The sequence below is a fragment of the Dreissena polymorpha genome, chromosome 12, assembly GCF_020536995.1.
Source record: "Dreissena polymorpha isolate Duluth1 chromosome 12, UMN_Dpol_1.0, whole genome shotgun sequence".
Taxonomy (NCBI): Eukaryota; Metazoa; Mollusca; class Bivalvia; order Myida; family Dreissenidae; genus Dreissena; species Dreissena polymorpha.
This window is the reverse complement of record NC_068366.1, coordinates 35,684,838-35,710,884: the sequence shown is the minus strand read 5'-3', so window position 1 is coordinate 35,710,884 and position 26,047 is coordinate 35,684,838. Positions and strand designations below refer to the sequence as shown.

General features: G+C 33.6%; 1 protein-coding gene across 1 annotated transcript in view; it reads right to left on the bottom strand.

Moving 5' to 3' along the window:
• Positions 1-4,522: 4,522 nt before the first annotated feature.
• LOC127853016 (adhesion G protein-coupled receptor L1-like) overlaps positions 4,523-26,047 on the bottom strand; it is a 41,214-nt gene continuing 19,689 nt past the window's right edge. Inside the window, exons 5-26 of the mRNA XM_052387133.1 lie at positions 20,749-20,956; positions 19,998-20,104; positions 16,581-16,688; positions 16,344-16,435; positions 16,004-16,195; positions 13,302-13,373; positions 12,677-12,782; positions 12,437-12,559; positions 12,204-12,279; positions 11,723-11,825; positions 11,506-11,555; positions 11,120-11,252; positions 10,193-10,290; positions 9,828-9,930; positions 9,333-9,483; positions 8,932-9,001; positions 8,663-8,729; positions 7,781-7,866; positions 7,312-7,438; positions 6,941-6,982; positions 6,696-6,782; positions 4,523-6,412 (exon numbers count right to left, since the gene is read on the bottom strand). Coding sequence (XP_052243093.1) covers positions 6,377-6,412; positions 6,696-6,782; positions 6,941-6,982; positions 7,312-7,438; positions 7,781-7,866; positions 8,663-8,729; positions 8,932-9,001; positions 9,333-9,483; positions 9,828-9,930; positions 10,193-10,290; positions 11,120-11,252; positions 11,506-11,555; positions 11,723-11,825; positions 12,204-12,279; positions 12,437-12,559; positions 12,677-12,782; positions 13,302-13,373; positions 16,004-16,195; positions 16,344-16,435; positions 16,581-16,688; positions 19,998-20,104; positions 20,749-20,956 — 2,237 coding nt within the window. The 3' untranslated portion in view covers positions 4,523-6,376. The remainder of the gene's footprint in view (positions 6,413-6,695; positions 6,783-6,940; positions 6,983-7,311; positions 7,439-7,780; positions 7,867-8,662; positions 8,730-8,931; positions 9,002-9,332; positions 9,484-9,827; positions 9,931-10,192; positions 10,291-11,119; positions 11,253-11,505; positions 11,556-11,722; positions 11,826-12,203; positions 12,280-12,436; positions 12,560-12,676; positions 12,783-13,301; positions 13,374-16,003; positions 16,196-16,343; positions 16,436-16,580; positions 16,689-19,997; positions 20,105-20,748; positions 20,957-26,047) is intronic.

The window sequence follows — 26,047 nt, the reverse complement described above, 5'->3', positions numbered from 1 at the left end:
CAAATGCATTTCTATAATAAAAGAAAGCAAGAATGGAAAAAATACACGTTCGCAGTCTTATAACTCCTTAAAGTTTAAAGTCACTATAACGCTCAAAATCAACGAAAATGTCGTTAAGTATTTCGTAAAATAAAGTTAACACCTTAACAATCAGTGTCCCTTATAGCAATAGCCAACATTTCAACGCTAGATGTGTTATGATTACTTAGATTTTTGTAGATACAAAATGCTCGTTTTCATTTATTTGTGGCCACAATTAATTCCCGCGAATATATCTATTCATACGACACACGAACACCGTGTTAGTGTTCATGTGTCGTATGAATAGATATGAAAAACAATAATAAAAACGAGCATTTTGTATCTACAAACATCTATTTTATCAGACCACATCTGGCGTTGAAATTTCGACAATTGCCATAAGGAACACTGAGTTTTAATTGGTTAAGTTTATTTTACGAACAATTGTACTAAATTTTTGTTGATTTTGAATAGTAATGTTACTCTAAGTAAAATTAAAATCTTGAGTTGTTTTAGTCTCTTTCGTTCAGCAGATACATCTTGCAAACAAAAAGTTCATACACGTTATTAAGATCGCCTGACTGCAAATCCGATAATCCCGTGGCCTGATTCCTGAACCATCCACATAAATTAAGATTTGTCCTAAATTAGTCTTACGGCCATTCCGCTCCTTCCTTTGATTCAAAAATGGCAGTAGTAAGTTAACGAAAGCATGATCACTTTATACTTTAAACCTTGCTGATGCAGGACAAGTGTGAATTGGTTATCTGACCGCCGTGATATTATTAAAATGCTTCTTAAACAGCCCGAAATATTCTTAAATATCACTATAACACTTGGCTAGTTTGTATTTATTGGTAAGATATAGAGGTTATGGTGTGAATCAGTTTGTCCAACTGTAAGGTAAGAAACTTGGGCAAATTCCGTGCAATTATGGTAGCAAGACGTATGGCTCATGTGCACTGTAAATTCCTTCAATGAAATATCTTTAGTTATGCAGTTTTATGTTGAAAGCTCTTATAGTTATAGAGTTATGTAATGGACAATCGAAAGCCACACGAACGGAGAGTCGAAAACCGTTATTCAAGTATATAACATTCTTACACATTTCTTTTTCAAGCGTACATTAATGCTAGATTTGTATTAAGTCGAATTCCACTTTTTTCGCGAAATTTATATATTTATAATATGAGACTTGTTCACAGATTAACGAAACTTTAAAAATGTTTTAGTTTAAACCTATTTATTTTAGCTCGATTGCATCGAAAGCCTTAGGCTTATATAAACGCTCTCGAGTCCGTTTCCTGGGCCTGGAACCAGTACTTGGTGTCTTTGGGGGAGATCTAAAGAACGCTCCCACTGTGGGGATCGAACCCGTGACCTCCCGTGAAATGAATGCAAAATTGGGAATAGTTTTGAACTATAATCACGAGGAAAAGATAAAATAAAAATTGTGCCTTTACAGAGTTTCTTGCTCGAGGCAAAAGCTAGCAAGCTATCACTCTACTACGCTGGCTTTTGAATATGAATCATTGTTCTAACAGTATGTTGGTAATACATGTTTTTGTATCGATGGAAAGCATAACACACGTTTATTTCTTTACCGATTTGGATTGATTAATTTTATTAAACGAACGGATGTTTGTTAAACTGTCAGTCAGGAGTGTTATTTATATTCAGTATAAAATACATACATTCTTTTTTCGATTTTATAACATATTGTCTCAAAATTGTCGGTTTACAAAAAATGAGAATAAATTTTTATATGGTCGTTATATGCCCCCATACAAATATATTTGTTAGCGATTTAGAACAAAAGTGTATAATTGAGATTCATAACCAGAAAATCAATAACATCAGAAAGATGTGCTTAAATCATTTACACAACGGCATAACAATGCCCTGCACAGACAGACATGAATTGCCAACTCTCTTAAATAATACCCATGTTATAGAACGTAACATAACATGTTCCTATACAGTGTTAAACCGGTCTCAACGTATGACATTTTGTTGATGCAAGAGCTGCCCTGATGTAGAGTAAATTAAAACTCAGGTAACAGTGTAAAATGTATATTGAATTATGGTTATTGCGTCATTTACTTCGTGAAATACGTGCACGAACAAAACCAATTAAGAATAAACTACATGTATCAACTTTCTTATTTTGGTTTTCTTTTTTTAGTTTATTGTTTTGTTTGTTTTGATATTACTCAAACTTCTAAATAATTATTATGGATATTACCAGTACGTTTTTTTTTTAAATTAATTAGTAATAGAATTACCAAGTTAACTGATTTCTACATAACATTATTAAAAAAACCAAATGAATTTTCGTGTGCCACATAAAACAATAATTTTGTTCAAGTGCAATTTCGCATTTCACATAAAAAACACACACATTTTGTATGTGTAAAGAAGCAGAAAAGCGCATTCAAATTGCAGTATTTTTTTAAAATGAATTACACAATGCAATAGACATTTTTCATTTTTCAACATCCAATTATCAATTATTTAAATGAACTGTGCCATTAACAAACACGCATGGACTTGGGGACATACCAATAAATTTATATAAAAAACGGTAACCCATATTTTTTGTATTTGTCATTTATAGTTTAAATTTCAATAACAGGTGTCATTGTATAGCGATGAGTGGTTCGTTATTATTACCACATTTTGGTTTCCTATTTCTCTCAGCAATCGTGCAGTGTCAGCGCTTTACTATTTGGCTAGATCATGTTGCCGTTTTTGTCACGGTGTGTTCCACCACAGTTTAAATAGGCGACACTATACGATACCAGACCGGGTTAAACCTTGTGTGATGTAATCAGCAGGATTACCGCTGTCGATCGCCGTTGTCGCAAACGTGGACAAAGTCTAAAAAATGGCGCCATATTATTTTAAAAAGAAATAGCGACTGTTCAATAGACAGCGTTTTCCTTGAAATACGGCTTAAAACAACAAACGTGGCTTCATTATGCAGCTCTTTGTACCAGTAGCATACTGGAGAAGATTGAGTAACATGCGCCAATTACATAGCATGTTATCAGACAGCTTATTAGCCAATTGCTGTAGAGGAGGGTGGCTCGGTGGTTTGAAAGCTCATCTTTGACGTTTTCCACTAATCCAGGCATAAAGAAACTCCATAAAAATACAATACATCACAATGCTTTTTAATTAATACTTTGAATATTTTTTGTTTTCCAATTTTTTGAGGTTTCGATTCAAAATAACAAAGGAAATAGCAAAAACATCTTTTTAGATGGTTTTAGCAATCTGTGATTATTACATAATCAACACATAACACGTACTGTCATCAAAACGCCGATAGTGTAGACAGATGGTAAGCAAGAAAATTACAACATGGCACTTCATAACTTTGCTTGACATTAAATGAGCGTCAATTTCAAATCATGTACTGTACATGTCGTTTTCTTTAACACACTGTAATTATAGACGCCCTTTTTGTTATATTAGTATAATGAGATAGTAAATAGCGCAGTTTTATTATCCCCCGCCATAGGCGGAGGGATATTGTTTTTGGCGTTGTCCGTCCTTCCGTCTGTCCGTCCGTCCGTCCGTCCGTCCGTCCGTCCGTCCGTCCGTCTGTCTGTCTGTCTGTCTGTCTGTCTGTCTGTCTGTCTGTCTGTCTGTCTGTCTGTCTGTCTGTCTGTCTGTCTGTCTGTCTGTCTGTCTGTCTGTCTGTCTGTCTGTCTGTCTGTCTGTCTGTCTGTCTGTCTATCCATCTATCTAATGCGATTTTTATTGTTCAATAGCATACAACTATCTTGTGATGTTATTACACAATTCCTTCTGAATGTGTATTCCAGGCTGCTATTTTTCAACGCTATATTTGTTTTCAACATAAGTAGTGAGATCGTTTAGATCTAAGTTAAATACATTTAAAGGAAATTTCTCGTCTTGTTTGAAAACGATGTCTACGTTTGCAAAACCGATGATCGTTCACCTTTTCATTATTGTTGTATAACACATTTATACAGCGAATAAGAAGTGTATCATTTTTAATCTCACAGGGAGAAACAATATAATACATTACACAGTTAATTTGGACATTGTAACGTATTGATAACATTTTTTGTATGAAACAAAATATGTCAGATAAAAAACTGCGTTTGTAATACTGGAATAATGTCTAGCAAATTTTCGTTCTGAATAGAATGAAAACGGATTAAGGCTTTGATTGCACTTCGCAAACAATGACGAATCCTTGTGTGTTACAATAGGTTCACGTATAATTAATATATTTAGTATATGTACAAATAAAGTGTACACATTGGTTTAGATAAACGAACGTCTCAATATGTTACTGTACAATTTAAAAAAATAAATAAAAAAATGACTTTTATTGCAACACTGAAAGGTTCCACCGAAATTAAATTTATTTTAATCAAATAGGGATATATTAACTCAATGAGTTGTTTAGAAACCTTTATTAAATATAAGAAAAGATAATTCTAATATAACAAGGGCTGTTGGAAAGAACAATACTATTCATGCAAAACTATATCAGACAATATTAAAAGTAAATACATTAAATAAGAAAACATTATATTTTATGTAATTTATAAGGAATAATAAAATATCAAATACATTATATAGACATTAACGTTCCAATGGCTAGCGCTAAAACGTATCCAATGTATAAAAAATCAGCATTTTTATTCTAGATACACGCCTATCGTAATAATCTACTGGAAGACAGGTTTGCAAATCTATCGCAGCATTAACAGGACAACTTTGTTATGATTGTTATCATACAAAGTTGTATACAGCGTGTGTTGTCATGTCGAGCGTCCTAGGAAATAATGTATCAATCAAAGCCAAATTATATTTTGATAAGCCTTAAAATGCAAATGTCCATGCAGTTGCAAATAATGCACAATGATTATATAAAAGCGTATTAAAATATCTATATTACGACTTGAAGTTTTTCTGCTGTCATACATTTAAAGATGTTTGCTTTGTTTCTATGTAGACACACAGTGCCGGATTAAGCCCTAGGCTGACAAGGTTTCAGTTTGGCCAATCGTAGGCCAGTTTCCAAAATTATGATCTTTATTTATTACGCCATTTGACGACTCCATCGGGATTGCAGAAAAAATTTTTTGTGTAATTTTACCAGTTTCCCGATGTATAGCCAATGGTTACTGTGTCGTTCGCTTTGATTTACTGTGCTATAAATGTTCTGTCTGTGTTGTATATACATTAAGAACCATTTGTTTCTATGTTTATTATACGACTTTCCCATATGGTCATGACAACATCTGGACCGTTAAGTTCGCTTTGATTTACTGTGCTATCTGGATGCACCAGTGGCGGGCCTCTTAAGATATGTAGCAAAACGCTTCTTCTTTCTGTTATCGTGCCTCTGATGTATGTCCAATGGTAGAAGAGCCAAATACTGGCTTAAGTATGTTGTTAAAACCGTGTCACGGTTTTCAAGCTCAATTTACCATAAGTTTATAAGATGCACAATTTTGTTCACGTACCATTCCTTAAAGTCAAGTGAAGGCTTATCCAGATGACATTGCGGCGTCTTTTGTTGACGAGCTCGTTCAGTTCAAAGCCATCTTAGAAGCGGACCAAGACAGAATCATCACCCAAATGAGTGATCTGATGAAATTAGATGGAGGTCAATTACATACAACTTTCCCAAACGTTGCCATCGCTGTACGAACATACTTAACAATGCCAGGTAACAACTGTCAAGGGGAGAGGTTAATTTCAATATAATCACGCGTGGAAAACTATCTGAGGAACACAACGAGTCAGGAAATTTTGACAGCATTAGGCCTACTGTCTATTGAATGTTAAGTCCTCCGAGAACTAGAATTCACACAGCTGATCGATGACTTTGGCCTGCTGAAGTGTTGTAGAAGAGACTTATAGGCTTGAATCCGTTACATGTATCATGTGCGTTAAGTTCAATTCATAAAATATGTATATATTGTTAAACTTGTTTTGCTATATATATATATAGTGTACCTGTAAAATGTGTACAAATGCAAGTTTTCTGATCTTTGTAGTTGTAATATCAAGTATGATTTTCAATATACAGAAGGGGACCAGAAGGAAGGGGCCGCGTAACATGTGCTGCCTTGGGCCCCAAAAGCTTAATCCGGCCCTGTAGACACAATGCCATCGTTGTCATCGTGCAATGTAGATTTCAAACGCGTTATATATAACCCTCAATAATACACATCATACATACGATATTGCTTGAAGATAAATAAAGTTCGCAATGATAAAACGATTTAAACACATAGTCATCTAAACTAGTCGCCTACACATAGTCGTCCTGTATTCCGACAATTTGATGACTGTTTGGTTTCTATCTCGACGCAATGATATTGCGAGATGCCGACTTCTATTAAAGAAAAAAAACATGAGTAACACCTTCAATTAAACGTACATTTATAAATATTCAAAATAGTGCATAAATATCGATCAAAGTCAATTAGAATTATTGAAATATTAAGCGAAGGACTAAAAGCATGACACGCACGGATTTTAATCATATATGTATCTTGCTTTTCAACGCCTTTTTACCCATGTCGTCTAAGATTCGCGTTCGCTGATGTGGATGTGATTTACTATTAAAACGTTGTCTAAATAAGTAAGATAAACCAGAATGAATCATATTCTAGAACCTGCGTGGAATCCACGTTTGTGTCCCCGGTACGAACGTCTGAAGTCGTGAACCATGTGACCTTGATCTGTCGGAGAGCGTCGCGTACCTGTAAATGGGACAGTGAGTTTATTAAACATCAAACAGACATCTAGATTCAATGTTCATAGTATAACATTATATTTCATAGTATCCTTTTTATGTGAAAGCAACTTTCATAATAATGGGAATGCAGAGACTGGATGGTGTTATTATATTGATACTTACTTTCTTATCAAACACACACTGCACCAAAAAGATGAGGAACCCCTGTAACGTATCAAAAAATTATCTGTAAACGAATAAAAAAATCAATTCGAATAAAAAAGTGGTTGGTTTTACATTAAATTATATAGGGAATAGTTAAGGAATCAATATGTGGAAGCATTTCATAGCCTAAGGTACAATTTAAGTGATAAAACTGAGCCTCAATATGACTACATGCGACTCCAACCCCACTAGGTTTCACAGTAGAAGAGATGTTTGCATAACACATCCTAGCGGTGAATACTGATGTTGCTTTAAATGGTAAATCATAGTTTGCAATATATGTGTGCTACACTATCAACCGAAAGCGAAAGTTACTGTGTCGAATATACCTGCACACTGTTGAAGATGGCGAATAAGTACTGGAAGACGAGCGTGTCCTTGTTGACTGCAAAAATACCTAGCACCCAGGTGAGGCCCAGCACGGGAAGTAGAATAAAAACACTCCGCACACCGGCCCTGTATTTGTACAAATATGTGAAATAAAGTCAAAACGTGCATGCATGTCCTTATTCAGTGGGAAATTTTCGACTGAAATACTTTTGAGTAGGGCGCAATATCAAAATAAAGAAACAAGCACACCACTTTGTTCCATGAAAACGTTTAGGCAAACATATTTGTGTTAGCGATGTTAAACAGATTTATTGTGACGTGTTATTTCTAACACATGTCGTCTTTCACAGACGTTAGAGTTGTCTGTTCTGCATGCAAAATAGAAAAAATAGAGTAACTTAAATATCGATGTTCACATGTTCCTTTATTTGACACAAAAACAGGGTTTATAACTATTTTTTAACTTACTTGATTTTCTCAGCGTCTGTTTTCTTTGACATGGCTGAAACTCCGAACAATTTTTTCAACACGAGTACCAAGAATATCAGGTTTGCCTGAATTGAATGAAACATTAAATATATTAAAAACATAACACTTCACTCAAAATTAATATGCCGTGAATACGATGGCGTTCAAACAAACACCTAGTATTAACTGTTCAATTTTCGCTATGTGGCTTCTATATACTTTATATTTGTTGAACATTTTACTAATGCAGAATAATACAACAAAACGGATACAATTACAGATTAACATTTTTCGCTCAGAGATAGTACGAAATTGTAACAGAGATAAGCTCGTCAAGGAAATATGCCATATTTTTTCTCAAATATAAAATGAAAAGAAAATCATGTGCGTGATTTTAATTTTGCTCATAATTATATGAAAATTCAACCATACTTGCACAATAGTTTGCACAATAGTTAACATGCAATGTTAAATTTCGAGCATTATCTTTGAATAAGCCCTGTATGTACCGCATCCTTAACACTTTCTTCAAAATGATGACCAATGCGATCATGGTTTCGACATAAAATTATATGCGTCCGTACTCGCACTGTGGCATTAATCTTGGATAAAAGAATAAGCTTCAATACTGGTACGTTATTAAAACAAGGATCGACATTTAACAAAGTTATGCTCGTTATAGTATGTTTATGGTTGTTGCTTTATCATTTAATGTTGACTTTGACTTGCGACGGACAAACTATTCGTCTTTCTACCATGACCACCCGTCCAACAGCTCACCCTCCAGGTCCATTCTCAATAAATGACTTATAAAGGGCATATTTTCAAAACGCATTTATCAATTACACCCATTTATAAACATAAAGAAATGACTACACGAACCATGACTATGGCAAGAACTGGTCCTGCAAATGCCCAAAACAGACCTGACTCCACCGTCAACCAACAGCTGCAATATTAGACATACAGTGTGTTTCAATACGACTCAATCCTTGATAATATTATATTTCAACACAAGCTGTATAATTATAGCATTTAATTAAAATTTTGCTTAGAGCTTTTAGTTTTACATCCTGTGCCATATAGCAATGCCGCAAATGCGTGACAAAGCCCTCGAATGATAAAATCAGATCATTTCAAACGTCGCTCACAATCTTTCATTGCCATAACCATCTAACTGTGTCGCGCCCATGGAAATACCAACAATTATGGCTGGAATACCTAAAATAATGCAGATATGGGGTAATTACATTCGCATTAACAAATATATAATAGTACTGTTAAACCTCGCTAAAATGACCACTTGTGGAACTTTTGAAAAGTGGTTTAAATAGCTAGGCGGTCTTAATTCTGAGTTTTCATGAATTTGATATACAGATAATACAAAAGCGTAAATATTCCATTCCCTTTAATCTATTGTGCATGCAGTATAACATCGATCAATTTATACATTGTACAAAGATAGAATGTCAGGCTGTATTAAGAGATTAACAACATAATTAATTAACGACGTACTTTAAAAATAAAACTTCTGATACTCCTGTTCACCTACCATATGCTCCAGCCAAGAAGTAAGGGATAACATTCCACTTTGCAAGCGGCCTCATAACCATCAACGCAATATCGCCTCCCTCAGCCAGCATCAAGAAAAAGGCCACGAGATACACGTAGTGAAGCAATACCGCAGTGAATGTACAAGCGCCCTAAACGTAGACTATTTCAGCATCAGTATGGGTAAAGTGTAAGTTTACACGGTTTATACAAGTGTTGTGATGTTCTTTGACATAAAAAAATTCCAGACTTATTGATCATTCTGGGTAAAATTTGCGAGAATCCGTATTCTATTATTATCTCATCATACTGTTTATATAACTGTAGATAAACGCACTATAATTTTAATAAGAATGAACCTTTTTTGAGCATTTAATATTTCAAAATGGTTACACTTTGTAATATACAATACGTGTAGATTTGATTTCTATAAAGTATACGTTGATATTGTAACAAAACTACAAAAAAAGGAATCCGTGACTCTATTATACAATACCATCGGTTGAGTACGTTTAATTCCAATGAGGAACGCTAGATACGCAAAGAATAGTGCTCCACACAGGTTTAACAGCAAGATTGCTCTGTTTGACTTAACCATCCTTGATTGCAAAAAAAACACAAAAATATGATATAGTTTCATAAAATGATAAAGACAATGCAATTAGGGATAATACATTACAAATTGTTCTCAATCAGATGAGTGTTATTTACCTTTCTTTGTCAACGGATGTGTACATAAGAAGGCTTCAGGAGAAGTTAATGCATCTACATGTTTGGCAATAATATATTTCTTGTTTCAACGAACATAATCTTCATTACATTCCACTTGTCCACTTAAAGATATGTTGTATATGTGTTTACCTCCAGAAACAAGCGTAAATGACAGCAGTTGTAAATAGACCACCGAGAGACAAACTGCAACCCACTACTGTTATTGCACTAAGAGCCTGATGGTGGATCTGTATTCAAATCATGACGAATAATATAAATACCATGTAAGTACGAAGTATATTGGCTACGGAAACAAATAAAACTATTTAAGTCATTTAATGAAAAATTATGACACCGTTATAGAAACAGAGAATATACAATCATGTGATACTCCAAACGTTTATATTTATAGATACTATTACATGTAGGGACGCACATGAACCGATTAAATGACCAGATAAATATGATTGAAAATGATATTATTTTTGTTTGACATAGCTTTTATAAGATGTATACATACACAAACTATTTTGACAATAGTTATTTGAAATAAATAATCATTTTTTTCCGTGGAATACTTCCAATTTGTCTTTTCTGTGATGTTTAATCGCACAATAGCGTAAGAGGTGGTACTCATTTGTTTTAACATAGTACGTTGTTGTCGTTTAGGCCTTTAATGGTTGTAAGCCATTATTGTAAAAAATATTTTTTTATTATCAAATATATTACGAATTTTCGTAAAACCTATTGGACGAATTATGCTATTGATTCGCATAGGTTATATTGCACTTATACCATAGTAACAGAGATAATCGTAGATATTATACACAGGGAAATTTCTTTATTTCATAATTGTAAACAAACGACCATAGTAACAGAAAATATGGTGAAACTTTCCTAAGATTTGAACGGCACTCTAAGATCGCATTGGCTATGTCGCATTGGCTATGTACATGGATTGCTTTCATTGCTCCTAGTAAACCGGATTCACTTAATATTGATCATTGTCTATGATTACTTTTAAACGTACAAAAAGACTCGAATTTTCTTATTTGCAAGACACCAGCAAAAATCTACCATGTCAATGATTGTCGCTGGACTCATCAGGACAGCAAAGCTTGTGAGATGATTGCATGAGCATGTCACACGTCCTGACTGTTGGTTATATTCTACCATTTTGCATCCGTCGCTAGACCAGAATCCTTGATCACTGTAGTAAACACTTTATTTACTAATAAAAATATGGACTAATATATTAAAAAAACAGGCAAGCAGTAGTGCACAAATATCAGTACGCTAATGCTGTCCAGCAACTAATCATAATCAAATCGCGTATATTTTTTAAATAAATAGATAAAACAATCTACTAAGTTGAATAGAGGTATGTTTCTTCTAAATATATTGCGATAGGAACACTTTGCCGGTTCACAACAGTACTGTGTAAAGCCAAATGAAATTGTTACCTAGAATTGCCCATCTTCCAGAAAGAGCAAGATGGCTTCTCTAAGCCAGTCTGTTGAAATAAAAATGCATAAACAGGAGAACACAATCACACTGTTTAATAATCTGTTAATTGGAACAAAGAAACCAAAATTTCCCCTATAAGACCAGTATTGATATAACCAGTTTAAATATTTCAAACCGTTGTTACAATAACACAGTAATTACACGTAAACTTACCTTAAATAGCTGGAAGACTAAGGTCATATCTAGCCGTTCAGAACTTTCTTTCCTGGACTTGTGGATAGTAAAAGCAAGTACCGGGGCATTGATCTCCACGTGCCTTTATTGCAGTTGTTGGAGATTTTAAAATATAAAACGAGAAGTTGAAAATGTATTAATCGGATAAAAAGATATGTTTGTGGTTCCTAATGGGTGCATTTTGGTTTAAGAGTTATCACTGACACCATTAAACATTTCGTGAGTGGAGGTTTTGTATGCTATGACTTTGGCGGAAATCATAGCATCATGGCGTTAACATTAGTTAGTTCATTAAGTGTGAGATAGTCATCGTTGTTTGTCGGTTTCGTGCACTGAATAATATATCAGGACCAGTTTAACATCATAGATAATTTTAACACTCAGTGACACAATTATTTACTCATTTTTTCCTGTAAACAACCAAAATTACATACAATAAATATTAATTGCGACAACTTACGTGGCGTTTTCATTTCTTGTTGACATTATGGAAGACAAATTTCTAAAGAGAGAACCACTAAATGTTAGGCTGCCACCTGAAAATAATTCGAACGTATTATCACTTAATTGAAATATTATCAACTGATTGAAGGTTTTGGTCTTCAAAAGGGTCCATCAAGCATTATAATAATTAATATTATAATAAAATAATTCGCAAACGCTTTGTAATGATAAATTTAATAAGCGGATTACTTTCGCTACAAATAACTTCAATGCTGGTGCGTCGATTGCTTGTCCAAGATGGAAGGTTTCCATTCTTCTCAGTATCCGGAAACTTGATCATTGAACATTCATCCACAGTGCCTATTTCAATAACTGAAATTACATTCATATTTTATAAATCCTAATATGGTTTTAATACATGACATGTTGGCGAAGAATAATATAAGAAACAATCAAATGACACGTTGATTATGGAAGCTTCAAACTTACGAATGTTTTCTTTTGCAACGGTCAGGTTTTGTTGCGTCACAGATATGTTGTTGGCAACTTTAAATATAAACTCATCTAATACGTTGATCACTGCTGCTGAACCGCCCTACACAATAAAGACATTAATCTATATAATAGTTTATATAATGAGATAAATAGCATAAGTATAATTTATGTGTAAAATAGTATACAAACTGTAGCATATGAACGCCAATGTACAAATCATACAAACAGAGAATAATGGGTTAGTGTTTGATTACAAATCAGTTAATATACATGTAGCGGTGATAAGGAAACCTAAATAAATAGAGTGGTCCAGGTTTCTGTACCGAGAACATAATCTTATCTGTATTTGGGACGATGTGGTCTTGTATTTACCCCATCACTATCGCATGTTTCTTTATTTCATTAGTAAGCAAAGATAAAGAATGAAATATTATTTAGAAACATCAAATGGAAACACACAAAATGTCGTCACTTTATTGCGCGTGTTTGCTGATTTTAACAACCTTGAAATACACCTTATTGTATGAGATGGGGTTTTATTTCCTTAATATGGGTATGATGAAGGGATAAATTAATAATTGCAACACTTTTCTTGTATACATGAGGCAAATATAATCACCTTGTCCATAAGGGCGCCCCACGATTGAGTGGCTCTCTCGCTTATGAGGTTATCCACCACATCAACAAATGACTATAAAAGATAAATCATTATTTATCAAATAAGAACAACCCCGCACTTCAGCGAAATGAAAATAATCACATTAGAGATCAACGGACGACGATTTAACAACCTTTAATATACCAATTTTATGTGAGATTATAATGTGTCCATGCATATCCATGCCGTTATTCGATTAAACCCAACGTATTAAGCGAGCATACAGCCGATAACTATGCCGAAGATTCGCACTTCGTGAACGAGTCGACATTTTTGTTCAGACCGGAAGTGACGTAGTCGAATACCACTTGCTTGAATTCAAATAAAAGAATCGATATCAGCTGTTGTCATTGTAAAGTTCCACATATATATTGAAGGTTTTCTTAGTACGCACACATGACGGCGTTTATCAATTGTTTTAAGTATTAAATTATGATTTAATCAGACAATTATGAATGACACATAATGAACAGATAATATTAGTACCAGAAACTGATCGATGTACGAATGCCAAACTAACCGTTCAAATTTAACACTTCAACAATGTAGTCACAACAAATAATGTTGATTTGAATTGAACAAATCTGACGTAAATGTCGCGTCATGTAAACCAGAATGGTCTAGACTATTTGTTTCATTTATTTTGCTATTATCCGGACAGGGCCAGTTTGTTAAAAAGTATTTCTGTTATTTTATATATAAATGATTTGTCTTAACAATAAGCGGTGATTTCATATAAATATGACGAAATTGAATTGTTCTTAACTCTCCATGATTGAGGTGAATGTATATCATAATGGACAAATACCAGGTCAAAATTTATTTATTTTGCATTTTATTTCATATCTAGTTGTAAATACTCTCCTGCTAGTGTAGTATGTTAAATATTATGTTACAAAGATTACTGCAGACGACATATTATCTGCTTGTTATATTATTGCCTGTGTCATATGAAATTGATAACAGCAGATCACTGATAGCATGACAAACAGGATCGACTATTTTATAACAGCGTGATTTATGGCAGCTGTAAGATGTTCAACAAATTCTGCCAACTTGATGCAACTTCCATGCTTTGTTGGCATGGTGATTTGCACCAGTACAGACACTTTAGAGACCTACTTATTTTGTCAAGAAACCACCACATTGAATGAACTTTATAAATGAAATGTAAACATAATTAACTGTGTTCTTTTTGCCTTAATAGCTATTGCCAGCTAAAATCAGTATAATTGAGCAATATCTACTTCATTTATGAAAACATAATGGAATATTATAAAATCAAGATACATTTACACTACATGAGGAATAATTGGTAAATGACACATGTTGGCTACTTATTCATATTTATTGAATAAAGCTCATGGACTTTTGGGAACATGGCATTTACTAGTGACATTTTAATTTTAGCTGAATTATTATGTTAACATTGAAAGAGTATTTTTGTTTGGTTCATACATTTTGAATGGCTAAGCACACATCTATCATATAAAAGAAAATCCACCACTTAAGAAATCAGTAAATTGACACACTAGTTCTAGCTTATCATCTCTATTTCTAAACAAGCTATTGGAAATTGTCTGAATGGATTTAGTAAAAATATACTTTTTTTGCTGTTCTTAATATGCACTTGTTTTCAGTAAGGCAATATCACCATTAGCAGCATAATAAACAGTAGAAAGCCCTTTTTCACATTTAACAAAATAAAAAAGGTAAGCAACACATTATTAATAAAAGCTTTAATTTAGAAAATTTGTTATAAAATAAGGCTTGCTATTTAAAATGTTGTATGCAAAACTTTGAATATTTGCTGGACGTAAAGTCCACCATCTTCCCGTCGATTATCCATTTGCACCTGATACTACTGATCTTAGGAAGCCGAAGAATTCTTTCTTCCCTTTTCATGACGAGCATTGCATCCAAATGATGCACACTGCACCATCGTATAATCTGTAGATCTGCAATGCCACGTAACAATTCGAATCGTAATCAACTCTTCGTAGATTGACAATTTATAAAATGCAAGTAAATGATCAACACAATCATGTATACCGTTACGTTTTTCGCGAAATTTGGTAACTGTTAATAACAATAGTGGTCGTTCTTTGTCATGTGCAGTGGTGTTCGTGTTTATTTTGATGATTCTGAGATCCCACCGCGCCTTAGGCTGCATTATGCGAGAACCCGGTGTGTGTCCCAGCACTCCATCCTAATCATTCTTATCAGATTTTAGACTCACGAAAGTTGGGACGAATTTTGAATGATAGCTGCAATTTCCAGCTATTTATTGTTTTACTGAAATATTTTTTTTACTTTGAGGTGGTCTTGTGCTGTGTGGGGAAACCGGAGTACTAGGAGGAAACCCCACCTGTCCGGTATGGTGACCACCAACCAAACTCACATGCAGTGGTGTTCGACTACGTCATCGGGGGAAAATGGCGGCGTAAATTGCCGAACGCATTACGGAAATCGCCGATAATCAAATTCACCGTATTTTAGCTCTAAATATTTTGAGTTTTTGTTGTTGTAATTTCAATGTTGTATTTATGGTATTCCTTTATAAACTGGTATTTTTAAGTCAGAGTTCTTCTGTTAATCTTTAACTTTTACAATAATATTAAAAATACACAATAACAAATGTTTAAATATTGTTTGTAACCTACATCCGTCACATTTTCAATCGTGGAGGTATTAATTTCGATATAATTTACAATGAACTGAATAATCTGTGTTGCCGCTTCGATATCACCAACATGTATATTCTGATGTTCAGCCGTCGTGTTGTCATTATCTGGGCTGGCCCGCATTGCCGTCCGCAAACCTTCAATTGTTTCGGCAACGGTAGTGATTTTTATCTGGAATAAATTAATGGCCTTATGCATTTTCGTTAAGTTGCAAACACATCTCATGTCCGCATTAAAATGTAAAAGAATACATATGAGAATTATCACATTTAACAGCAGTTATAGCATTCGAGAAAACAAAATGCTACACAATTCATACCATTTTCAATAAATCGTGTATTGCCTCTTTTGTGCAGTTGTATACTGGCTGTTCATAAATCCCCTTTGCATTACACTTCCTCGTCACTATACCTGATTATCGAGAAAAAACCGTATAAATAGTGAAACGACAAAAAAAGACTGTGCATTCATTTTGAATTTACCTAACTGTTCGTAGATATACAAATTACACCCTTGACATTCGTACTATAAATTAAGTACATATAAAACAAGTTACCCTTGTATCCGTTTGAGCAGTTGTGGGTTTCAACAAACCCTGCAGCAACTATCCGCCAAGTTTCGTTATTGAAGTCAATATCAGATTCGCATTGGAGAAGTGTTTTGTCTGTATATGCATAAAATCAATGATTGAAAAAAATTAAGTTTGAATATAGTAACTTTGTTAACTAGAGTATACCTGTATAATTGTAAGGCATATTCGAATGTAATGCCCATACGAAATGAACACAATCAAAACCTGTACTCCATATAAACGGACTCCCAGAGCCTTTGATAATTTTTGCTATGGCAGCTCTGGTAGTCCATATGCACCCCTTCATAAACATGGGTGCAGTTCAGCGCACGGAATCCGTGCGCGCTTCACTAAACAGACGTCGTTCGAGACAAATTGAGGAAAATAATGAATAAACTTCATAAACATGTTAAATTAACCTGAATGGCAACCTACGGATGTTATCCTTTGCATGCACCTTATAAACACGACGATGTTTCAACACACTTTTCTCGCTGACATTTTTATGTTTAAATTTGAAACAGTGTATTCTGTATCGAATACCACATCGTAATCGACTTTAATAGGCTCCATCACATAACCCGACGTGCAAAATATTGGTGTACTGCGACCTAACCAGTATTGGGTCAATTTTCCAATATGGCGGATACAGCGTACGAAAGAAACACTAAGTCAATAAAAAACAATTATTTCTTACTTTAAGGGTACCATTTGGATGAGTTTGTGGTTTAGAAAGGTAAACTTTAATAAGTTCTTGCAGTTTCAGTGTTCATTTAACCCTTGCATTTTTGATAACATTTTGCACCCATGGACAAGAGAGAGCGCATTGCAACTCTCAGCATCCCATTGGGTAATAAAGCTGAGATTTGAATTATTGCAACTATCACAACCTGGTGAACCATATTTATAATATTTTATGCACACATAAAAGATTTATGTCATTGTACGATTTCTTAATTGTTGAACATTATATTGGCTCAAGCCTTATATTTAATTACTTGTGTATAACCTCAGTGTAGGGTCACATGGGCTCTTTTGACCAATCAAATTCAGTGTTGGCCATTGTGGCCCTTTGGATACTTCTAGACTAACGTGGCTATCCAATACGGTCGAAATTAACAACCCACCTCCACCCCTTCTCCGCCATAAGGTTTTGACTCCCGTACTATGTATGTTTTTACCTGTGTGTAAAACAGGCGTGTTTTTACCACCCATTATGCCTTTCTGGAAAGAATCTGTTCTATTTTTATCTTTTTATGGCATTTTATAATAAATGCCCGTTTTCAATCAACAATATTGTGTTTGTTCTTTCCTTCAAGTCACACGAGTCCGTCCGGTCTATGACCTTTTCATTACCACCAAGGACAATACATAAAAAACATAATTGACCATTTTAAAAATACCAAGACATTAAAATAGAAATATTTTGATCAAGGTCAAACATGTTTCATGCGGTGCTAGAAGTAGTAGTAGTAGTAGTTGTTGTAGTAGAAGTAGTTGTAGTAGCAGTAGTAGTAGTAGTAGAAGTAGTAGTAGTAGTAGTAGTAGTAGTAGTAGTAGTAATAATAATAGTAGTAGTAGTAGAAGTAGAAGTAGTAGTAGTAGTAGTAGTAGTAGTAGTAGTAGTAGTAGTAGTAGTAGTAGTAGTAGTAGTAGTAGTAGTAGTAGTAGTAGTAGTAGAAGTAGTAGTAGTAGTAGAAGTAGTAGTAGTAGTAGTAGAAGTATTAGTAGTAGTAGTAGTAGTAGTAGTAGTAGTAGTAGTAGTAGTAGTAGTAGTAGTAGTAGTAGTAGTAGTAGTAGTAGTAGTAGTAGTAGTAGTAGTAGTAGTAGTAAAAGTAGAAGTAGTAGTAGTAGTAGTACAACTCAAGTGACAAATCATAATTAATACAAATCACTTCGAAGAAATTTGGTATTTCCAAATTGAGATTCCAGACAAAATAATGCAGTTCAATGCCTTGTGCGGCAATTATTAGCTTTTTAAAAAAGCCCCACTTTCCTTGCATGGAGACAAAGGACACTTGAAACAATGAAATAAGAAATGTGACCTTTATTACAATAATGGGGAACTATGCAAAAAAGGTTCACAGGATTTAAGGCCCAGTGTAAATTTAGACTTGGCTGTCCTTTGTAATTTAAAAAAAAATGGCACGAACAATATGATATTTGTTCTCTCCAGATCTTCTATTATAGCTTAATTGACAGGAAATTGGTAAAAATGTCCATGCTGATTACTGATGTAATAAGTCATAAGTCAAATACATATTTATCAAATATTATTATCTCATCTTTACAAACGATGCAGTTTAATTGAAAGTGCAATATTGAACTATAAGGCTGGAGGCTTATTACTCAAATTAAGAAACACATATACGGGTAATCATTCATTCATCATAATTAAGTGTAATAATTCAAGATAAAAATAACATAAGATCATCAATAACATTAAAAAGACATACTTATTTTGCCAATTTTAAATTATAACAATTGAAAATTATTTTACACCGACCGTATTGTTAAAAGTTAATTCATCAACAAACAAACTACATTACAATTAAACAACTTATGAATCATGGTTCAAAAGTTCAAACATGGAAATGCCATAACATTTAACACTGGAATGTATGCTATGCCAGATGGTTCATAGACAGCTTATTATATTTACATGCACTGTTAAACTAAGATTCCCATGCAATCATTCAACAAGAACAGGTTTTGTAATATTGGAAGTCTCTATGCAATTCATCTATGGCAGACGTTTGCTTACACTTTGGATTATCGTACAGGCGAGATTATCACACCCATATCACACCCATTACAGCGCCGATGATCAATGGATTAAGTTTAATTCTGTTTATTTTTCTGATACCACTTTACACTGATATGATAGATTCTGTTGGGCTGGGCAGGTTCATCCTTGACTTTGCTTAAGTTCTGATGTGCCAGCAAACATATATTAGCCCCCAAATTAACAGTTAATCCAAATGTTCAAGAAAAACAGGAGCAAACAAGATATGTGTTGATCACATTTTGGAACACATACCCCAACCTTCAAAAGATGATTGCATCAAAAACCATTCTTTTAAACATGTATTAATGTATAGAGAACTTTTCTAGTCATCATTCTCCAAGTATTATTAGAACACAATACATTCAGCTATGCAAATTTTAACTAGTGTACAAATATAGTGTATTATTAATTAATAAACAAGACAATAATAAAAATAGTTTTATAGTTGAACAAAAGGAATAAAAAGGAAAGAAAAAAACAACTACACAATATTAATACCATAAACGATGCAACAAAATATGTGATTGTAATGCTCTAAACTCTTCACTGTACAATGGTTCATGCTGGCTGCAAGGTGGTGGGAAAATCATGCTTCATTAGCAACGGGACCTTACCATGATAACATAAATATTCAATCTCCATATATTTTCGGGTTAACCAGCAAGGGTCACCAAATATGGCATTTGAGGCGTTTACATCACATGATCGTTTATGATCGCACCTAGAAAATTGCAAACATTGTTGTGAAAGTAGTTATATTAATATTGGCTTTATAAGACTTGAAAAAATGCAATTACATTTGACACAAACATTCTTTAATCTGTAAAACACCACATTCATACTAACAAAGCAAATCATTACTTATCTTATACCATATTAATTATATTGGGTATTGTTTGAAAGGTCACTTTTTCAAACAAATCGGGATTTAGCCAATGTGATGGAGTGGGAGTTGATAATCATAAATGCTATAAGGAATTCAAGCCGTTTGGTTCCTTATTCAGTTGCAGTCTTCCAGGGTTATTGTTCAAAAGCAAGAGTACAGTTAGTTCAAAAGCTGTTTTTAACTAACGCTTTGTCATAAAAATTATATAATTAAAATTTCTGCAAAAAGACTGGCCCTTTAGAATTACTTGTGGACATTCTATTGTTATGACTCAGTATAATCAAACTGAATGTTTTACCAATGAAAAGTCTTGAAACATTTTAACTTAAATATTAACGATTATGACCGAGATTGAAAACCCTTATATTTGTCGGACCCGATCTAGGCAACTTCTATTTAATAAGAAGCTTAAAACTCTAACAAGTAACTTTAAGGTAAAAATTCATCATAAATAAGTAAATGACGTGTATAAGGTTTACCTTTCCGAAACAATGCGCATAGAGTCATTGGCGCTACAATTTACGCTCCACCTGCTGTTAATGTCATTCATCCCACAGACGTACAAGTTGGCTCTACCATAGTTTGCGAACAGCACACGGATAAGACTCTCCTTGCAATGCAGGATCGCCGAGCGGTTCTCGCACGCAAACGTTTTGGTTTTCTGCGTGAGCGGGTATTTTGCTGGATCTGAAATTTGGGAAAATATAGTATATGTAATTTATTAAGAATAGAAACATATTAAGTTTTGATACTGATTATGTGCACACATAATTCATTTTCATTGCATCCCAAATAGGAAAAATATTTATAGTTAGGTTATAAACTTTTATTTTGAGTATTGTATGATATATGTTCTTGTTCATTAATCATCAACGCTTTATTAATTTGTATTTTCTTCGTACTTTCTTGTACGGGAATTTACACATGGCTGTTTCAGCATGTTGACCTGTGTGATTATACAACCATGCCTTTATTTCTTATTTAGCATCTTTTTAAACTGAAATATAATCAGTAATGATGCTTTTTGACTTTGGTGTGAATTGATCAAAAGAACATTCCATATTATAACCTGAATGGCTCCAATATGGCCGCTTATGTCAATGATTGCAGTAAAAATTCCATCGCAATGCATTTGATCAGAATTGCATGCTATACATACAGGAATAAGTGTTTGTCTTAATGGCATTTTTAAAGTACATTAAAGATTATCCACACAAAATGCCTGTAATGCTTTATTGTACGTAATACCTATACACGAAGAGATTAAAGACAACTTAAATAAGAAGCCTTATTTAATATTCAACGTTTCTGCATATTAAATTGTACACTAGGTGCGAATATCATGTACATATATTCGAATAGTTTAACGTATCTACATTTTATTTACATCGGATAATGTAAATAACAGTTTACAAAACCATTGCTTCATTCAAGGGTTTAGGCAATTGTGCATGTTTGTCTGTGTGCGCGGACGCGTGCGTGTGTTTGCGTGCGTGCGTGTGTATGTGTGTGTGTGTGTTTGTGTGCTTGTGTGGGAGCGTGTGTGCGTGCGTGTGTGCGTGTGTGTGCGTGCGTGCGTGTGTGTGTGTTTGCGCGCGCGTATTGGGGTGTGTGTGTGTATGTGTGTCGTGAGATACATTACATTTCGAATTTACCATGACATTACTTATAACATGAGAACAGTTATCATGATACGAACAGCATACATTATTATAAGTCTTTAATATTCATGACAGTGAAAAATTAACATATGCAATCCCAATCTTTTGAACTAATCATTTGTATGCATCTGTATTATTTGTGTGTTTTGTATAATAACACGTTTAATCAAGTACTCTGTCAGTGAAAAAAGGTTCTTGCGTTCGTCGTATTGGTGATCAAAAAAATTACGAAAATGAGATACGCTTAGATAAACTGACGGATATTCACGATTAAAATTATAACAAACTAACAAAAAATAAGAACACAATTTAAGTTTATCTGTCTAGAAATATGCTTTAATTACTTGTCAGGTATCAGAAAAATAAGCACAAAATTTAAGTTTATCGATCTAAAAATATGCTTTGATTAATTGTCAGGTAATCACGGAAAATAAACAAACGTAATCAATACACGTATCGAAAAACTGAGTATGCTTGTATATCCGTCATATTGTCATTCTAAATCATGTTTAATGAACATGGAGAAGAAAAATCGTATGTTTCAAATTTTCGATCTAGATTGTACGATAAACGAAATGTATCTTAGATCAACACATGGACGCTTTTACATATTGTCAAGCTAAATATATGGGGAAAAAACAAAAACACGGAATATGATTAGACCAAGTAAACGGATACTCTCAAAGGAATAAAGGATAAATAACGGTACATGCATGCATGTTGGTAACTGTATTTCCGCCACATTGTCGATCTAAATATCCGAAAACAAAATATATCTAGATCAATAGCCGGAATAAAAGGATTACTAACGGTACATATATATGTGTTGATAACTATTGCTTCTGGAAAATGTGTAAAAAAAAGTATGTCCGCCACATTGTCTATCTAAATATCTGGAAACGAAATATGTATTGATCAACAGACATAATCTCACGCTTCCAAAGGAAGCGTATGAAACAAATATGTGCTTAAGAAAACGTGTAAGGGTTAATATTACTAATAGATACGAAAAGGAATATATCTAGATCTTTAGACGGTTGCTCATAACAAAATAAAAATAAAATCAACGAAACAAATATATGCGTACGTAAACATATACACGTCCATTTAGATGCAAGAAAAAAATATATATGTATCTAGATTAACATAGACACTTACGAGAGAAAAAATGAGCTAGTTTACTGTATCTTAAGAAGCAAAAAGTACATGAATGTTCATGAAAAACTGATGACATAGATATACATGTTAGAAAAACTATCTTTAAGAAGAAAAGTGTTTATGAATAAGATCGTTTGTCTGTCGCCTAATTTATTCTTGTCTAAAAATAAAACCACATTCATAATTTTGTATGAGTTCCGATTGAGTTTCTTTTGTTTTTTATCATTTATATTATGTATGAATAAAAGGAGGAAAATATACATTTTTCGTATTCAGAAAAAAAGATTACAAGAAAAAGGAACTGTCATTGTATAGAAAAATTGACAAAAGGACTACCAATATTTACATGCAATACAAGTAGTGTTTTTTTAAAGGCAAAACAAGTTTTGTAAGTCTGTCGTTTACTTTACGTTTATGTCAAACAAATATATTCATAAAGGTATTAGTAGCATGTATGTGTTAATAGACTGCTTTTGTTAACAAGCAGAATGTACATTATACATTCATGTGTTTGTCGTTTACTTTATGCTCATGTTAGTAATACATTAATAAAAAAGGTATTAGTTAAAATTGAAACGTGTCCTTCGTTTTTATAACCAATTATGCACGAAAAAAAGGAAAACCCAAACAAAAATCATCAGTCTTTTTGTTTGGTAGAGAAAGAGAAGAACAATGACAAGAAAAAACAAGATGTGTTTGGGAAAAAGGCATTGTTTAGAAATTGACATAAGAACTTTTTTACATGAACAGAAACATAATTTCGGTTATCTATACAGTGATTAAACGCTGCACTGCAAATGCAGTGTGTGTGTGTGGGTGCGCGTGTGTGTGCGTGTGTGCTTGCGTGTGTGTCGAAGAAAATGGCAGTTCCTTATTCGATTTGAATAAGAAGTAAGGAACCAGTTACTCATTCCTTTTTCGATCCGAATAAGGAACTAGCTTATTATTAAATGAAACTTTGTAGGGATGTACTGCAATTTATGCTTTGAATATACCAAACCTACATTAACAATGATTTTCTTTGATTTATTGGTCTCTTTGGTTCATTTTAATATTTGGTTTAGTTTGAAAATGCCAGTTCCTTATTCCTTATTCGCACTGAATAAGGAACTGTGTTATTATTAAATAATACTGGGTAAGATATTTTGCAAAAAATATTTAACTTCGAGCCTACATAAACCATGATTTTCATCGACATTTACCATTATTTGGTTAATTTCAATTTATGTTTGAGTAAGGCAATACCATTTTCTTATTATCGTCTTCCTAAACTTGTTTTCAGCGTGTAACGTCACATAAAATATAAAAAGAAATGTGAAAGAATACGTCCATGCTTGATTAACCCACACACCATCTAAAATATAACATATCCGAACGTGATTGTCCGAAATACAGGCTTCCGAATAAGGAACTAACTTTATGCCAAATTCCTTATTCAGAGGCCATAATTTCGGATACTTAATTTTGGATCATTCGAGAATAGCACAGCTTTGTATTCGTTATTTTTTGGCGATGTTAAGTGTACGATTTGTTATTTATATCTCTGGTACAGTTCTTGAAGTCTTATCTGACCCTGAACTTTGGTCAAGATGATATGATAGCTGAAAACTAAACATGTTTTAGAAATAATGTTCCGTTTTCATACGAAAACTGTTACGAAGGGATATGATTAAGAATGCAAAATGATTTCAACACGTCTCCACAAAAGAAAGACTGCACCGAAAGCAGCGGTCCAAGTGCCTTTAGACGACTGAAAAGTTTCATCGAAATGCCTCAATATTTTATTTTGTAATTGAAACGAAAAAGCGCACATCCTAGCTGTAAAAGTGTGTTTTCGTCTTATATATGTTTAGTGCAAATACGCGTTTTTTTTGCTCATGCAGACCAACGGTACATTCGGCGACTTTCAACCTCGGCAAATGACGAATGCAAATGTTCCGGACGGCATTTACATCAGTGCTACGTCACTGATGTCACATTAAAGTGAGACTGAACCGGAAGCAGCGGCCAAGGTGCCTCTATTAGACTGGAAATTTTTATCGAAGTGCCTCTGTATTTCGTTGTTGCTGTTGTTGTTTTTTCAATTAAAAACCAAAACTTACATAGCTGTAATTGGGTGGTTTTATTTCAATAGATTTTCTATCTTCGAAAGCGCGTTTTCTCGCTCTAGGATGCGTACGTTACAACCGGCGACCTTCAACATTGGCGCACTATCGAAAGTCGACAAAATTGCACTGTTCTCGGTAGTTATAAGTGATATTTTAAGATATTGCAGCTGGTTGCGCTTTTATTATTCAGCATCGAAATCGGCACTTGATATTACAAAATAATGCTAATACATATTTTTTAATCCAAATCTACATTAACAGTGATTTTCGTTGATTTATGCGTGTCTTTATTCATATTAATGGGTGATGCGGCAGTTTATTTAATCGAGGATATATTTATAGCAACACCGATGATGCTATTATCACAACTCAATATTTTGTTATCAGTATCATCAGAAATCATCGAGGTGGTTCATAATACAATTGTCAGTAGTTAGATCCCAGGTAGGGTTAACTTTTTTTTCTTTCTTTAACTTTGTTCTTGTGTTATACTAGAGCTATTTAGTCCTGTTTACATTTATCAATTTAAAGCATTTAATCACAAACTTCAAAACATGCCGAAAACTCTGAACAAGTACATGTAAGTTATTAATGATTAAGGTCGAGTTTGATACTGTATGGTCTTATGTTTGTGATTAAATATTGTTTTTTATTAATGTCTTTAGGTAAGCTGGTATGATCCCAGTTAAGATTGTAAAAAAAATCTAAAGTTTATGCATATTTCTAATTATCTATGTACCGGTACTTGGGTTTTGCCTAATTGCTGTATTTTATGAAATTTTACGTAGACAGTTGGGATTGTTAAAACAAAAAATCTATGTTAAAATTGCGGTGACCCCATTTTTGTATTT